Source organism: Grampus griseus (genome assembly GCF_964374135.1).
Source record: "Grampus griseus genome assembly, chromosome: 17".
NCBI classification, from domain to species: Eukaryota; Metazoa; Chordata; class Mammalia; order Artiodactyla; family Delphinidae; genus Grampus; species Grampus griseus.
In genome coordinates, this window is record NC_139011.1 from 67,860,912 (window position 1) to 67,879,927 (window position 19,016).

General features: G+C 36.9%; 1 protein-coding gene across 4 annotated transcripts in view; it reads right to left on the reverse strand.

The window, feature by feature from the left end:
* Positions 1–19,016, reverse strand: part of LOC309835441 (uncharacterized protein C8orf34) — a gene marked incomplete at both ends in the record, with an annotated part of 331,465 nt that overhangs the window by 231,038 nt on the left and 81,411 nt on the right. For all 4 annotated transcript variants that reach the window (XM_082674892.1, XM_082674891.1, XM_082674894.1 and 1 more), the window contains one exon: positions 16,353–16,381. In XM_082674892.1, the coding sequence (XP_082531018.1) occupies positions 16,353–16,381 (29 nt within the window). The remainder of the gene's footprint in view (positions 1–16,352; positions 16,382–19,016) is intronic.

Sequence of the window (19,016 nt, forward strand, 5' to 3'; positions counted from 1 at the left end):
TATCGATGATGGGCATGCTATGACAATTCAAAACAATGCTAAACTCTTTTCATAGACTTGGATGTGATGTGGCTCTTAAAACGGTATTTTAAATATTTAAATCATTTAATAATTTAAAACGAATACTGAACACGTGCAACTGCTACGGGTATCTCGGTACGTGGGAAAAAAGCAGATTAAAAAGCAATACATATTGTATGATCTAATTTTTGTTTAAAAAATTCATATGGGCTTCCCTGGTGGCGCAGTGGTTGAGAGTCCGCCTGCCGATGCAGGGGACACGGGTTCGTGTCCTGGTCTGGGAAGATCCCGCATGCCATGGAGCGGCTGGGCCCGTGAGCCATGGCCGCTGAGCCTGCGCGTCCTGCTCCGCAACGGGAGAGGCCACAGCAGTGAGAGGCCCGTGAAAAATAAAATAAAATAATCAATTAAGAACTCTAAAACAAAGGTGCCGCACGCAGTATGGGGAAGTGACCTGGATCTCTGCAGTAGTTTATCCGAGATAGTCATCTTTGAAGTGGATGCCTCAGCAATCAAAGCTTAAGTCAGGCACTTGCATTATAAAAATAACAAACAAACAAAAACTGTCAGGGTTTATACTACAATCTATCAATCCAGCATTCATAGACTAATCCATTCATTTATTCATTCTTTTATACTTATTATGACCTACTATATGCCAGATACTGCTTGATTTATTGGGAAAACAACGGTAACACCAAAATGTAATGGTTTTATCTGAATGGAGGGACTACAGGTAATTTTAATTCTTCTTTTGGCATTTCCATGTCTTTTCAATATTCTATGAGAAATATGTACTTGTCTTAAAATGAGAAAAAACGTATTTTTAAAATATCTTGATCTGAGAAACACAGGCTTTTAATTTGTAATATTACAAGAGTCTTGAACAATTCCTTAAAAATTTAGATCTGATTTTCTGAATCTGTACAATTCTCCTCAATATTATACAAATACGGGGCTTCCCTCGTGGCACAGTGGTTGAAAGTCCGCCTGCCGATGCAGGGGACACAGGTTCGTGCCCCAGTCCGGGAAGATCCCACATGCCACAGAGCGGCTGGGCCTGTGAGCCATGGCCGCTGAGCCTGCACGTCCGGAGCCTGTGCTCCGCAACGGGAGAGGCCACAACAGTGAGAGGCCCGCGTACCGCAAAAAAATAAAAAGTCAATATTATACAAATACTATATTATAATATATACAATGTAGCATTAATTAATATACAAATACACACCAAAAGCAACATGTGAAATATGACTAAGACATATCTGATGAACATTTATCCAAGTGATTATAAGTGATAGAAAGTAGCTGGATATCTCAATATTGATTCCCCAGCCTACAGGAAAATGTAGTAGATAAATTTTCGTGTTTGTATAATGTAGCAACTAATATGAAATCCTTCTGTATTTATATTCCCAAAGCTTGCAGCTGTGAAATCATGCAATCAAATTAATGTTTTTCAATTACTGGAAAGGCATATTCATCTGCCACAATTTAATATCATTTGAAGCACAAGAATTAAAATTAACAGCAATACTGTTAAATTTTAAACGTATATTTGCATTTAAGAGCAGATTAAGGAAAAGACCTGTTCTAGAGAAAAAAATCTATAAACATATTTACAGCTTCAGAATCAGTTTTGGCCTGTGTGACTTTGAAATGTTACTTATTCTCTGAATTTTGTTTTCTCCAACTATAAAATGGTCATGATAGAAATTATAAAACCTACTGTATCAAATGAAATAGTAAGAAGCATAGTTAAACCACAGAATTCTGTACATATGCTAGACACAATTACTTAAGGATGTGGGCTGTATTTAAACTACTTCTAAATATATGACGTAACTGGGAAAAAATGGTACAGAACAGCAGGAATGGGTGAGTTAGGTGAGAGCAGATGCTTGGTTGTCAATATGGGCAGAGTAACAGAACAGGGAATTGATAATACAGGTTTTCATTCTATAAAGTTTTATTTTACAGAGAGTATATTAAAAAGATTGGATAATTAATTTAGCATTATCAATCTCTACATAATGGGACAGAACTGGGCTTAATAAGAATTGGGACAAAGAAACTGACCACTGACCACAACAGAAATGGGTGAGTTTAGGCATTATAAATGAAAAAAATGAAACAGGATTTAGAGTTGAGAATGATCATAGAGTTGAGAATGATCTTAAAGTTGAGAACTGCAGAGAATCAGAAATAACTTTTTGGTTGATTACTGGGAAATTAAATGATAGATGCCACTGCTATTGGAAAGTAGAGCACAGAGAGAAGGATAAATAGTTTGATATGCAGCCTGTTTAACTCCAGCTGGCAGCAGAAATTTAGTGAGAAATAGCTGATGAGCAAAGCAATACAAAGAGCTGCAAATAGGGTCAGAGGAGTTAGGGACTGAATATTTTACAGGTGAAAAGTGGGACTCTACTATTTTTATTTTTCAGAATGCACAAAGCTATTCTTATATTTACTGCTTTATGAGAATGTTATATCTCTAAAAATTCTTGAATATAGTCCATTTACTTGTAACAGAGCAAAACAGCAGATTTTTCTTTGGTTCTATTACTTATATTTGATTAAGCTAAGTAAAAATCTCTCCATAAATCATTATGAAAGGATTTCAGTGGAGAAAGCGGTTCCACAAATATCAGTACATGGCAAAAGAAATTTTAAAACTTCACACTGAATACAAGTTCTGGAAAATATTTGAAGTACGTGGATAAATAAAACATTTAAAATTTTAGTGCTAAACAATGTAAATGCTAATGATTCCTTAGAAATGTATAAATACATATTCCTTTGCCCTCCTAAGGCTAGAGGTCCCTAAATGTTCAGATTCTTAAACAAGTATGCTTAAATCATAAGAAAAGCATTAGTAGTCAAACATTCTCCAAAGGTCACAGATTTGCTTAATATTTCCTATTAATAGGAAGCTATCCTATCCAAGAAGTAGTTACCTTAGAGGAAGCCTACTCTCTCCAAGCAGCCTACTCCCTCTGGCTAACTCACAGTGAGTTCAACAGCTCTGACCACTGGTTGTCAGCACAACATTTGATTATACTCCACGTTATTCGAATGTTTTCTCGTCTTAATAAAACGAGCTGTTCATGGAAGGCTGGAATCATGTCTTAAATTCCTTTCTCCTCCATAATAACTAGCACAATGATTTAATAAAGTAAGCACAAAAATCTGTCCTGATTGAATTAAACATAATTCAAAGAATAAAAAACGGTGAATTATGAAGTATCTTTATGTCTAAAAATCATATAAAAATTGATGGACAACACTGATTAACAATTTTTTTAACTCTCTTTTTAAAAATTTTTTAAAAAAATTTTATTGATATATAGTTGATTTACAACGTTGTGTTAGTTTCAGGGGTACAGCAAACTGATTCAGATATATATATATATATATATATATATATATATATATATGTATATTCTTTTTTTACATTCTCTTCCATTATAGGTTATTACAAGATATTGAGTATAGTTCCCTGTGCTATACAGCAGGGTAAAGAAAAAATCAAGGATGCTGCCATAAGACCCTTCATTAAGACCTCTGAAAAAAACTAAGATGGTGTCTATTAAGAATGTTGTTTTGCAACATCTAAAAGACCAGCAGTTAAATCTAGAGAGAGAGGCATGTCTTGAAAAGAACTGTGGATGTGGTTTTTGGCACCAGAAGAAGACAGGAATCATATACACAGGAAACCCAAACATCATTTGGGATAGTTGAACTGGCAAAGGCAACAGCCTGAAGTAAAAGGGACTGAGACTATTCAAGAAGTGAACAGCTCTCGGGGACCCATTTTTCTACACAAAGGAAGAAAACTGAGGAAGTTGCCCAGAGGCATCTTTTCCAATGCCTTCTTCAGAAGTGGCCAAAAGGTTAACAAAAAAGAAAGAAACCAGAAGCTGTGGAAAACAATAGATGGGGACTCCCAGGAAACAGAACTGGGGCTTAATTAAGGAACACCTCCCAACCCCTTGGACAGGAAGACCTGATGACATTTGCCCAGCAAGATTTAAGAACTGCTATGAACCAGTAATTTCTATAAACCTCTCATTATTTCCCTTCTCTAACAGGAATATTTAATGTGGTTATCCCACATCAGTCTCATCACTTAACGGAAAAGATGAAACAAAACTATCATCATTCACATATATTTTTTATATAGACAAACCAAGAGAACTCAGAAACAAGTTAAAAATTAATATGAGTTCAGCAAGCTTACTGAATTTAAGATAAAATTAGAAAAATAACATTCATTCCTATATGCCAATAAGTTTTAAAATGTAACTTATAAAACAGATACCATTGACAATAATAGCCCAAAAGAAAATGTACCTAGGAATCAATTTAATAAAAATCTGCATGCTCTTTTTGAATGTAACTATATGACGTTATCATAAAACACTATAATATTTAATTAAATGGAAACATTCTTCGTTCATTGATAGAATGACTCAGAAATGTAAAGATGTCAATTCTCTCCTATAAATCTAAAATACAAAGCAATTCCAAACCCAATGGAGTAACAGAAACAAGCAAACGGACCAAAAGAAGAAAACAGAAGGCCTAGAAACAAGATAAGTGACAGAAGCATGCACATTTATGGACAAATGATGAACTTTTCAATAAATAGTTATAGGAAATGCATATGTTCCAACTTTTTGCCATATTAAAAAAAAATTTCAAGTAGATTAAAGATAAAAAACAGAATTTTTCATAGAAAATAAACAGTAATGTTTTCAGGATATCAAGTAGAAAAGAATTTCTTTAAAACATTACAAGTTAATGATAAAATGTTCTGTTAATAGAAGGCACTATTTAAAAAGTGATGACAAGCCTCAATATTTAAGAATAGATTTGAGACGCACAACAAGAGCTGACATCCAGAATGTATAATAAACTCACACAAATCTAAAGAAAAGAAAAAGAACTGGGCAATAAACATGAGCAAAAGAGACAAGTGGGCATTCAATCCTATTAAAAAATTATACAATTGTTAATTGAATCCATGAGAAACCTTTTTTTTTTTTTTTTTTCGGTACGCGGGCCTCTCACTGTTGTGGCCTCTCCCGTTGCGGAGCACAGGCTCCGGACGTGCAGGCTCAGCGGCCATGGCTCATGGGCCTAGCCACTCCGCGGCATGTGGGATCTTCCCGGACCGGGGCACGAACCTGCGTCCCCTGCATCGGCAGGCGGACTCTCAACCACTGCGCCACCAGGGAAGCCCGAGAAACCAGTTTTGATTAAAATACCTGATGACAGTGAGTGTTAGCAAGGACCAGGAGTGATATATATTATTATAAACTGCTGCTGGGAGTATAAATTAACACAACTTCCCTTGAGAGAAATTCTGCGGTATCTAGTAAAAGTTAAAAATGCACATGCCATATTGCTAGATTAACTGAAGTTCAATTAGTTGTGTTTTTCTCTTTTAGTTCAGATATATTTTCCCTCCTTAGTTAGTTACAACAGCTCCTGTCTCCTCCTGATTCTCAGCTGATCATGGTGCTTATCTCAGTGAGAAATGAAAGCAATTGGCCGAGAATTTGTTCCTTTTCTCACCACCAAACCCACCAGCTACTAGCACTGTTGCCTACACTTACAAAAGTTGAACTGTCATTTCTTTTCCAAGGTCTGACATATAGAAAGTACTTTATAAACATTTGTAGAGTGAATAAAAGAATGACAAAATTAAGATAATGTATGATTCAATGTTTCAATATGTATTACCAACATTACTAGTCATTAGGGCAATGTAAACCAAAACCGCAGTAAAATACTACTTTACACCCAGGAGGATGGCTATAATTTAAGACAGACAACAACAAGTGTTAACAAGGATATGGACATATTTGAACCCTCATACTTGCTGGTTGGAATGTATAATGGTGCTGTCACCGTGCAAAATAGTTTGACAGTTCCTCAAAAAGTTAAATATAGAGTTAGCATATGTTCTAGCATTTTCATTCCCTACATATATGCCCAAGAGAAATTTAAAAAACATGTTCACACAAAAACTTATACATGAATGTTCATAGAAACATTATTCTTAATAGCTGAAAAGTGGAAACAACTCCAATGTCCACAAATTGATGAATGAATAAACGAAGTGTGGTATATCCATACAATAGAATATTATTCAGCAATAAAAGGAAATGACGTACTGATATATGCTACAACGTTAATGAACCTTGAAAACATTATGCTAAGTGAAAGAAGACAGTCACAAAAGACCACATATCTTTATGACTGCATTTATAGGAAATTTCCAGTATAGGCAAATCTAAAGAGACAGAAAGTAAATTAGTGGTTGTCTTAGGCTAAGGGGTTAGGAGGAATCGGGGGTAGACATGAGGTTTCTTTTGGGGATGATGAGAATGTTCTAAATTTAGGTTGAAGTAGTGCTTACACAACTCTCTGAATATACTAAAACCCACTGAACTGTATAAAAGGGTAGATTTTATTATGTGAATTTTATCTCAATAAAGTTGTTAAAATAATATATTTTAACAACTCATTTTCAGATTTTCCCCTTTTATGGTGGAGTACACAGTACACAGTGCTAGGGAAAAGCATGGATTTGGAATCAGGCAGATAAAGAATCAGAAGCTAGCAGGGGAGTATTTATTTATTCCATCTCCACTAATTCTGAGACTTTCAGCAAATCACTTAATCATTCTAGCTTCAGTTTTCTTATTTGTAAAACAGGAAAAGCATAACCACTTCATTGGACTGGTACAAGAACTAAATTCAATAACATATCAAAAACACCTAGCATAGGGCTTCCCTGGTGGCGCAGTGGTTGGGATTCTGCCTGCCGATGCAGGGGACACGGTTTCGTGCCCCGGTCCGGGAAGATCCCGCATGCCGCGTAGCAGCTGGGCCCGTGAGCCATGGCCGCTGAGCCTGCGCGTCCGGAGCCTGTGCTCCGCCGCGGGAGGGGCCACAACAGTGAGAGGCCCGCGTGCCGCAAAAAAATAAATAAATAAAAATTAAAAAACACCTAGCATATCTGCTAACCCTAATAGGTGTTCAATACTATCTCTCCTCCTTTCCTTCACTATCTTATGCACCCTCCTACCCATGATCTAAAATTTTTACTCTTTATTATGGAAATTTTCACACTAATACAAAAGTAGAAGAGTAAAGCAAGCCCCTCTGTACCCACACACATTTTCCTCAATTAACAACTCATGGATAAACTCACTTCACCCTTATCTCCACCCACATCATCCCTCTCTCTGCTCAGATCATTCTGAAGTAAATCCCATTCACTATATATCGTATCATTTGTAAATAATCCAGTTTGTAATCTCTAAAAGGTAAGAGTGCTTTTTTTGTAAACACATACAGCACCGTTACCATACCTAAATATAAAGTAAGAATGTTTCTGATATCAAATATCTAACTAGTTATCAAATTTACCTGATTATATCAGGGAATTATCTCAGTTGGCACACATCAGACTCTAAGCAAGACTTGGTAGGTTGTGACCGATCAACAGTCTTTTATGCCTCTTTTAAGCTATGTATTCTCTTCCTCTGTCTCATTTCCTGTCTTGTAATTTTGCTGTTGCTGTTGTTCAGAAAACCCGAGTTGTTTGTCCCGTGAGTTTTCCAGAGTCTGGTTTTTCCCATTGCATCCCTGTGATGTGGCTTAAAATGTTCCTCTGCTCTTTGTACTTTCTGTAAATTAGTTGTTAGTCAGGATAAAGTTTTGTTTGTTTGTTTGTTTTGCAGTACGCGGGCCTCTCACTGTTGTGGCCTCTCCTGTTGCGGAGCACAGGCTCCGGACGCGCAGGCTCAGCGGTCATGGCTCACGGGCCCAGCTGCTCCGCGGCATGTGGGATCTTCCCGGACCGGGGCACGAACCCACGTCCCCTGCATCGGCAGGCGGAATCTCAACCACTGCGCCACCAGGGAAGCCCCAGGATAAAGTTTTTTTGTTGTAGTTTTTGTTTTTTGCCAATACTGCTTCAGAGAGAATGGTGAGTTTCATCTGGAGGCACAGACCATCCCCTTGACTCTTCTTTAGTGATTTTGGCAGCATTGATATTACTGCTTAGATCCATTAATTCACTAGGAATTGATAAATGGTAATTGTCTAATTTTATAATTCCATATTCACTTATTTGCTGGAATACTTCTGGAAAGAGAAACTTCCTGTCATCAAATATTTGGTTACTCTGAAGTATGATTTATATGGGAAAGAGAGATTAAAAGTTTCATTCTTTCCCTTTACTTTTACCAGTTTTTTAAAATGGTAACTTTGGTCCCCTAGCACCTGCTAAAGATTAATAATTCTTTGGATGAACATATGGATTTTAACATATTAGGTAAAATTCACTGCATTGCAGTTATTGTTCTTATTCATGTTAAAATTTTCTTAACTCTCTCCAGCAGAACTCCTTGAGCTGGCTCCCGAGCTCTCCTGACACAATCCTAGTGGTCTCCCATAGTTCTTACCTCTGGCATGAGAAGATATTTTAGGCTCATTTTGTACACTGTCTGCTCCTGACCTGGAAGCAACCATTATTTCAAGGGATTATGATTCTTTTTAGTTGGAAATATATTTTAAGACTAGAATCTGAACACTCGGGGTACTCACTGTTTTGGGGTTGGTAATAGTGGACAGGTCTAAGAAATACCTATGTTTTAAACTGAAATAATTCAGGCTTACAGAGAAGTTGAGGAAAAAAAAAAGAATTCCTATATACCCTTCACCCAGACTGCCAAAATACTGTTAATGGGATAAGGTCAACGTTGTTAGTTAACATTTTGCTTTATCATACATATTTATACACACACACACTCATAATTTCCCCAGAACCATCTGAAGGTAATTTGTAGATATGAATACTCTTTTACCCATAAATACTTCAGGGTGTACTTCCTACAAAGAAGGGCATTTTCCTATATGGCCACAGTATAATTACCAAAACCAGTAATTAATAGTGATATAATACTAACAGACTAACGTTGTTTAAATTTCCCCAATTATTCAAATAACGTTGCACACCACAAAAGAAATCCTGGATCATGTATGGCATTCAATTGTCATGTGTTTATCTCCTTTAATGTGGAACAGTTTTCAGTCTTTCTCTGACATTTATGACCTTCATGGTTTTTAAAAACAAGGACCAGTTATTTTTTATTCGGTCCTTCAATTTGTTTTTCAAATTTTTCCACGTAATTATATTCAAGTTATACATTTTTGGCAAGAATAATACAGAAGTGATGTATTCCTTTCATATCAAAAGGCACATGATGCTGATTTGTCCCAGGACTAATGACGACAACCCTGATCGCTTGGTGAAGGGGGTGTCTTCCATGTTTCTCCATTGTAAAGTTGCTACTTTTCTCTTGTCAATTATTAAGTATCTTCTAGAGTAGTAACTGTGAGACTATGTAGATATCCTGTAATTCATCAAAATTTCATCAGCTAATTTTAACATTCTTTGCTGACCTTTGTCTTCATCAATTACTATGAACATTGCCAATTTGTGATTTTCTAATTTCACCATTCGGTCTGAATGTATTTGTTGGTACTCTACTATGAGAAAGAGCTTCTCCCTCACCTCCACTTATGTAGGTATGTAGATAGGTATATGTATGTACATAGGTATATCACTATGGACTTATGGATTTTACTCCATTCAATAGACTATAACACATTACTATCATTATTTTCAGGCTTTAATGTTCCTAGTAGGAGCTCCTGCAAGGAGGTTCCTGTGTTCTTCTGACATGTTCCATCATTCTTTGATTTCATCTTTACCTGCTGGTGCTAAATGATATCCAGACTCAAGTTGTACTTTCTCAGCTGCTGAATCTAGATTCAGACATTTTTCCAAAGAGACCTGGTTCCTTTTAATAGAGAAAAATGTTCAGAAAACAATATCTGGGCTCTAGTTGAGTTTACTGCCTGTAGATAGTATATTTTTGTTTTTAAAATAAAAAAATATTATGAGTTCTGAATGATACTTTCAATTCAGAACAGGATATAGGATTGTTACTTAAACTTATAATCTTATATCTGTATTTCCTTTCCCCTATGCCAAAAATTCTGGTTCTTAGGATATCAACATAATTACTTCTTTGCTATATCACACAAAGCATACACAAAAGTCTCTTTATAATAATATCAACACTATCATTAACGATACAATTACTAAAAACAGGTTAAGAGCTGATGCTGTTCCCTTGGGCCTTTGGGTATATCCCACTAGAGAACAATCAAATAACTGTGTTTATAATGACTTGGAGTAATTCACCTCAGTGTGTTTTGCCATCAACCTGAAATACCGTTGTTCTCATTTGTTTCATTTGCTTTTGCTTCTTAGAAATCACTGTTTTAAGATTTAACCTTGTTTTTTAAAAATTATATAAAATATTTAAATGATTCCAAAGTCTCACATAAAATTCTAGGAAGTCAAGATTCTATTCCTATCCTCTCTACACCTTCCTCACTCCTACTCTCTATTCCTTCCCTTCTCCCATAGGTAACGTTTAAAAAGTAATTGTGTGTGTGTGTGTTTTACAGTATGGCAGGTTCTGCCATTGTTGTTTTGGCTTTAATATAAGCAAATACGCATCTATATTTTCATTACACTTACTTAGATAAATGATAGCACACTATAAACACACTTCTTTTCTTTGCCTTTTTTATTCAACAATATATCCTGGGGATCGCTCTATAGTATCTACAGAGATATTCTTTCATTTTTATAGCTGTATGGTACTCTATAGTGGAAGTACTATAATGTATCTGTTATTCTTCTTTCAGTGAACATTTAGTTATTTCAACTCTTTTCCTATTAAAGTAGCACAACAATGTATAGTCACCCACATTGGTCTTTTTATAGTTTTGCCAGTGTGTCCTTGGAATAGACTCATAGAAGTAGGATCATCTGATCAAAGAATAACTGCACATATTATTTTTTATATATGAAGACATTGAAAGCCTGGAGCTTGAAGGATGGAAAAGAGTTGGAGAAAGGGGAGGGACTGACAATGAGCAAAAATGCGGAAATAAATTAAAAATATGACTTGGAAGTACTGCAGTCTGGCTGCCTTACAGTACTCCTTTTGTCAGCACAGCACAGACTCTGAGTAGAGAAAAAGAGGAAAATGAAGCATAAGATATAGATTTGAAAGACAAAATGGAAACTGTTAATTCTAGTCTTAGAAATTTGGACTTAATTTGTGAAGTAACAGGGAGTCATGGAAAATTTTTTAGCAGAATTCCCTAGGTAGGGTTCCCTAAAACCCGAGGCTAACCAAGTGGTTTACTGATGGGGGTCTCTTTAAGTGAAACCGGTAAGAGACTAAAGGAAGCAGGAGAAGACGGGAAGAAGCTAGGCAAAGATATGCCTTCAGCTAAAGTCCACTCTCAGCCTATCCCATAAGGAGCTCTGTAATGTAAACGACAACTCAGTCTTACTTTAGTCAGTCATTGGTTGATGGTGAACCCAGGCATCTCTGGGCAGGATGGCTCCCACTGAGTTGAAACCATCCTCTGGAGAAGGGTGAGTGCATAAGCACCCAATATTCACAGGAGTTGAAGGATGGGTCACACTGCCCTACTGAAGGGTAACCGAGCAGGAACCAGCCAGGCTTACTATATGGCATTTTGAAGGGTGAATCAGAATGGCAGGAGCCTGAAGAATTAGATAAAGATATGAAAGGTAATACCATCTGAGCTTGGATAGTGGCTGTGTAGGTAAACTAATGGCTCTTCCCAAAGATGTCCACATCCCAATCCCCAAACCTCTAAATATGTTACATTACATGCAAAAGGGGCTTTGCATGATTAAGGTTAAAGATGCTAAGATGAGATTATCCAGATTAGCTGGGTGGCCCCAAACTAATCACGGGATTTCATACAAGTGGACAGCTTTTCCGGGATGCACTTAGAGAGAAATGAGACACTGCTGCTAGTTTTGAAGATGCAGAAAAGGGACCATGCACCAGGAATGCAGCAGCCTTTAGAAAGTGGAAAAGGCAAGGTAACACCTTTCTCCTAGAACTTCAGGAAGGAATGAAGCCCTATTACACCTGATTTTAACCCAGGAAGGCGCATGGTTTAACTTCTAAACTACAGAACTGTATGATAATAAATTGGTGCTGTTTCAATTTGTTAGAACAGCAGTAGAAAACAATACGATGGCTAAGAAAAGGGAAAGGAAAAGACTAATGAATAAGACATTTATTGAAGTCTCACAATTTTTAAAAGAGCTTAAAAATAACATTAGCTTCTGTTTTATTTTTCCATCTTAAGTAGAATTAATAATTCTTATTACCTTTATCAGAATTCATAAACTAACTTTAAAAGTCACAGAAAAAATAACTTCAGTGAAATAATAAGTCAATTCGAATATGACAGTTAAAGATCAGTATATTATAAAGGTTAAGAAAAGCAGATCTTAGTGAGCCCCCAAAATTGTTAATGGAAGATTAAAAGGAAGAAGCTGTATTGATTTTTATTACTATATTAAAGACACAGGTGTCAGCTCAACACCCATTTAAATCATTCTTTTTTTAAAATAAATTTAATTTTTTTATACAGCAGGTTCTTATTACTCATCCATTTTATACACATCAGTGTATACATGTCAATCCCAATCACACAGTTCATCACACCCCCAGCCCCACCCCCCCGCCGCTTTCCCCACTTTGTGTCCATACGTTTGTTCCCTACATCTGTGTCTCTATTTCTGCCCTGCAAACTGGTTCATCCGTACCATTTTTCTAGGTTCCACATATATGTGTTAATATACGATATTTGATTTTCTCTTTCTGACTTACTTCACTCTGTATGACAGTCCCTAGGTCCATCCACGTCTCTACAAATGACCCAATTCCATTCCTTTTTATGGCTGAGTAATATTCCATTGTATATATGTACCACATCTTCTTTATCCATTCGTCTGTCGATGGGCATTTAGGTTGCTTCCATGACCTGACTATTGTCAATAGTGCTGCAGTGAACATTGGGGTTCATGTGTCTTTTTGAATTATGGTTTTCTCTGAGTATACGCCCAGTAGTGGAATTGCTGGGTCATATGGTAATTCTATTTTTAGTTTTTTAAGGAACCTCCATATTGTTCTCCATAGTGGCTGTATCAATTTACATGCCCACCAACAGTGCAAGAGGGGTCCCTTTTCTCCACATCCTCTCCAGCATTTGTTGTTTGTAGATTTTCTAATGATGCCCATTCTAACTGGTGCGAGGTGATACCTCACTGTAGTTTTGATTTGCATTTCTCTAATGATTAGTGCTGCTGAGCAGCTTTTCTTGTGCTTCTTGGCAATCTGTATGTCTTCTTTGGAGAAATGTCTATTTAGGTCTTCTGCCCATTTTTGGATTGGGCTGTTTGTTTTTTTAATATTGAGTTGCATGAGCTGTTTATATATTTTGGAGATTAATCCTTTATCCGCTGATTCGTGTGCAAATTTTTTCTCCCATTCTGAGGGTTGTCTTTTCGTCTTGTTTATAGTTTCCTTTGCTGTGCAAAAGCTCTGAAGTTTCCTTAGGTCCCATTTGTTTAATTTTGTTTTTATTTCCATTACTCTAGAAGGTGGGTCAAAAAAGATCTTGCTGTGATTTATGTCAAAGAGTGATCTTCCTCTGTTTTCCTCTAAGAGTTTTTAAATCATTCTTTTTGACTACAGTTTTAGTACCAGCCTAAGATTCACATTTTCTTAGCGAGAAAAATGCAAGACTGTGAGCTTCATGGTCAGCAGAGGGCGCCATGGGGCAGGCTCTCCCTCTCCCACAAGGGGCAGGCAAAGGATGGTGCTTTGGCTCTGGAAGCCTGCGTGTCCTCTGTATAACTTTGCACTCCTGAATATCAGATGTGAGAGTGGGAACAATCTTTTTGCACTGACATAATTTTTTTCAATAAAAGCTTATTTATGACAATAGTTGGCATCTTCCTATTGAAAAATAATAAATATGTAATAAATTTCAGCAATTTCCACAGACTCTTCAAAAATGGGAACATTAGGTAAGTAGTGAAAATCTGCAGTTTATGCAACTTAGTTAAATGGAAACTCCCCTGAGCTAGTGCTTAGAAGAGAGGAGGTGAGAAGGGGGAGGACGTATCCTAAGGATGATATTTAACCAAGTGTCAAGGCTTCCACATTTTTATCCAATGAAGGTGAAATCCATTTTCAGTTCAAAGAACAATTAGTATGTCCTTTAGCTCACCAAAAAAAAAAGGCTGACGTAGATACTAACCAGGCTGCAAGTCAGAGCCCAGGAAAAAAAGGGAAGGACAAGGGCCAAGCAGTCTCACAAGCTAATTTATGGCTCAGGCAGGCAGGGCTTTGCAGAATATACTGGAAGGAGCAAAAAAATGAACCCAGAAATAGTGATAATTATGTCTTTGCACTTAGAATGAACACAAAAAATAAATACAAGACAGGGATTATTAAATTTCTGCAAATTATAAGGAAAGTCACAGTACAAGGAGGAGACGAGCTGGGGCAAAGACAGTGATGGACAGCAGAGGACTAGAAGAGCAGGACAAAGCTGAAAGACCTCACCTGCCACTTATTCTACTTGCTATGGTATATAGTCAGGATCTGGTTTTGCACATAGTACAGATTGAAATTTAAATAATTTTAAAATATTAGGATGGTTTATCAATTCTTTTTTTTTTTTTTTGCGGTACGCAGGCCTCTCACTGTCATGGCCTCTCCCGTTGCGGAGCACAGGCTCTGGACGCGCAGGCTCAGCAGCCATGGCTCACGGGCCCAGCCGCTCCGCGGCATGTGGGATCTTCCCGGATCAGGGCACGAACCCGTGTCCCCTGCATCAGCAGGTGGACTCTCAACCACTGCGCCACCAGGGAAGCCCTGTCAATTCATATTTAAAAGTACATTCATAAATTTCATTTATTTAGTGAATCAGAAATGTATTTTTGGGTACAAAACTCAAAAGGTATAGTCCTATTTGGAATAGAAGGATACTAACTTTATTGCTTTTGTAAATTATAATTATTACCTTATAGTTTATTATTTTAAAATGTCATGACTTATATAATCCCATGTTTTGCACTTTCTTTCTACCTATGTATCTAGGCACCAAGCCAAATTTCAATATGTTTTCTCTTTAGAGAGACATCTGGACCAATGTTCACCAAATACTGATGGCTATTTCTAGGTGCTTCTCTTTTTTCCAATACGATGTCAGATTTTTTTTCAGCCACAACAGACTGAATGCAGAAGCAGATATGAAAATCTAAAATTTTCAATTAAACCACACAGTAAAAAGATTATTTTCAAAAATGTAAACAATGCCACTTTCTCACAAATATCTTGTTTTGGAAAATAAAGTATTTTTCATAAAAATGTTATTTTTGTTAATGAAATGGTTTTATCAGTGCTATTTTTAAAATGAATAAACATGTAAAATTTTTATCAGTTTTAAATTCTAACATGGCAAATATTGATAAATGAAACCTATATAAATTAAAGCTTTTGGGGTCCTCTACATAATTTTTAGGAGTATAAAGGGGTCCTAAGACCAAAAAAAATGAGAACTTCTATTTCAATGACTCCTAAATGTATAACTCTAAAGCAAATCTCACTCATGAGCAAGAACTCATATAAATATGTTTCATAGACAACTCAAACTAAACAATTCAAAAGAGAAATCTTGACGCCACCCCAACCTGCCGAATGTGCTGTTTCCCCAGGTTCTCCAATGCTGTCAAGTGGCACCACAATTCACCTACTTGCTCATCTCCCAAACCTAGGAATCATCACTGACTGATTTCTTCTACAACTGATCTATTAGCAAGTTCCACTGACATTACTGTTAAAATATATTCCTAATCATATCACTTCTCACCACCTTCACAACTATCACCCCAGTCCAAGGCACCATGATAGTCCCTTGGCATCTTGGAATTAAAAAAAAAAAATCTGACTGAGTAAGGTTTCTAATGGGTAGCTATAGAAAAGTACAGGTGTCTTCCATATCACCATCATCATCATCATCATCATCATCTAGATACAGGCAGAATCCAAATAGTTTATATTAGTTTTCATTTTTAATATAGTGATTCAGTGATTACAGTGATTCAGCTTTCTCTAACCAAATTCTAAAACTCTCAACTCAAAAGAACAGGTGATATTATATATTTCATGCAATAACTTTCTTAAAGCATATAACTTTGAAAGTTTTAAAATTTTAGCACCAAATAAATTACATTTGAACACTTTATGTTTCAGAAACTCTTTCATTTAGACAATGGATTAAAATGTAAGTTCTATATTTTATTTTCATTAGATGGTTCAACGTACCTTATCGAGTTCCTCTGAAATTGCAATACCTGGGATTCAAGAGAGAGAGAAATAAAAAAGTTTTAGAAGCAATCCTTAATAACCCAATCTTAAAAACAAAAACGAAAGTTCCAATTTGTAGAACTAGTGCATTTTCCATCCTATTTTTTCTTTTTAAGAGTGCTTCAAAATAATGTGGTACCATCCTTTCTACTGATGAAAACAAATTAGAAATTTAAGTCACTATAACAGCATGAACTGCTGGAACAATGCAAATGATGCAACAAAAACAAAACAAATACCAAACAAAACAGGCACCTACAAGCCTACCAGCTTGTAGGCTATTAAATGCAGAGCTAACTTGCAAAGACAACTGTAGAGATGTTGTCTTTATGTGATAATGACAATCAAGTGCAACTTAGCCTGTTACAATTTTGTTCTCTTTTAAGAACTGATTCAGATTCCTAGAGCGATAAAACATTAAGGCAGAAAGGTGGTTGTAGGTCACGTATTTTAATTCCCCTATCCTCACAAGCTCCCCTTCTCCCATCTACACACTCCTCAATGTACATCAGTCCAATTTCTGTCTTTACCATTCTTCCAAAATTGTTCTAAGTTAGTAATGTAAAAAGTTTTAGTCCTTAATTTATTTCTCTGTGATGAGAGAGACTCTGTTAACCCCACTCTCTTTCTTGAAATGCTACCCTACCTTTTCTATTCTCCTTTGTCTCCTTCACAGGAATACTCTTCTCTGGGGGTAGGGAGTCCTTGCCTGAAATGCCAAGGGTACACTTCCCTTGGTAACCTAACCCATACCACTGACATTTTTATTCCTCTATATGGTGATGACCAGCAAATCTTTATCACCAGCACAGTCTTTCTTCCGAGCCAGCTGCTGAATCCCTGTGGGCATTTCAGTCGTAACGCGTCAGGCTAAAGACATCCTCCTCCCATTGTCTCACTTCCCCTTCTGTTTGAAGGATGCTGTGCCTATGGTTGCACACAGGCACTGTGGCCAGGCACTGGAGCAGGTGTGGCCAGCCCTCAGGTTTAGGACATAGGACAGAGGGAAGCTGGTGTCAAACCCCAGTGTTGTTGTTTTGTTTTTTTTTTTTATGTTGCCATGAGAAACTAGAGGGCAGGTCTTCACAAAAGCCGTGAAGGCTCCCTTCCTGCCCAGTGTTAGGAGACAGGGATGTTGACAGCCCCTCTCTCACTGCAGCCTCTAGCACTTGCTCAGTCTCTCTCAGCTTCAGCACTTTGTTCACGGTCCTGTGTCAGAGCACTGAGCTCTATCTTCCCTTTCCTGAGAAAGTATGTGGGCTGAAGGTGGTTTCATTTTTTTGTTGCTTTTTAATTGTATATCTTTTTGTATGACAAAAACTATATTTTGTACTTAACCAGATATATTTTTCACCCCAGGTGGGGGGTATTCTTTGTAAAAAATAAATAAATGAAATAAAATAAAGGTTTTTTTAACAGCAAAAGGTTTGTTTTCTTGTCTCTGAGATGGTGTTGAAGAAGTTATTAGAAAGAAAATGTGTCCAAAAGAGTGTTCCCTCTACTTCACAATTCACATGGTTGAACACCCTGTAGAGAAACCATTTCCTATTGACCGTAATGGATACAGTCAGAGTGCGGGTTGGTGGGGTGAAGAGGGAAGGAATTTGAGCTACATTGACTTTTGTCCAATTCACCAAAGAACTGTAGTGGGGTCTTCTGGTGGTCCAAGCTAGTTTTCTCCATCTATAGTTAATCATTACTAAATTCCTTCAACTTAGTTGAAGGGAGTGCATGAGGCTTTTCTTGATTTCTGTTTTGTTTAATGAGCTCTTGAAATACAGGGACATGAAGTTTGTGAGGGGATTTGGAAGGAAAGGGTTATGGGTCTCTTTCATAATTTGGTTTCATCATGGAGTTTCTTCCAGTATAAGCCTGGTTTATATGCCAGAAGACATAATACAGGACTTAAGGATTTAGAGTTATGACCATCAAGTTATTTGAAGGCAGCTATCGTTTTTTTATCTCCGTAGCTCCCATTACAGTTCATATCCAAGCACATGATCATAACCCAGTAAATGTTTGCTGAATATTCAAACCAAGCCTCATTCCTTAGGATATGTTTCAACAGTTTCTGTTACTTCCTTGTAGAGTAATAACAACAGACTGATGGCACAATTCCACCTCTAACTGAAATGATTTTTATTATTCCTAAAGCAGTGACTAGGAGTGACTAGTGATGAGAAACCCTGAGATGGCAGCGGTTAGCACACTTTCTGATGTCTGGTTCATTTAAACCTTTGCAGACAAATCTAGTCCTAGCCCTTATTTGGGGGTTGGCTTTTCTATGGACCTCCACATAATAATTCCAAACCTCAGGCTCCTGGAAGTTCATAAAATCAATGTAAATTGAACAGAAAGTAGGACTGAAAAGATTCTTTTCCACTTCAACCTTTGTCTGCAACTATCTTTCATTCTCAGCAGCTCTTTTGCTCTCTCCTGTCTCTGTCTGTTTTTCTTTACCAAGGTGTCAGTCTCTAGCTCTGCTGTCATGATGACTATCACCTTCCTGGGCCAAGAGACAAGGAAAATTCTGAAGTCCAAGGAAACACAGAAAATAAGAACAGACTGAAGCCAGCGTTCAGCAGACTCTAAAGCACAAGAAAGAATGAACTGGGTTGGAAG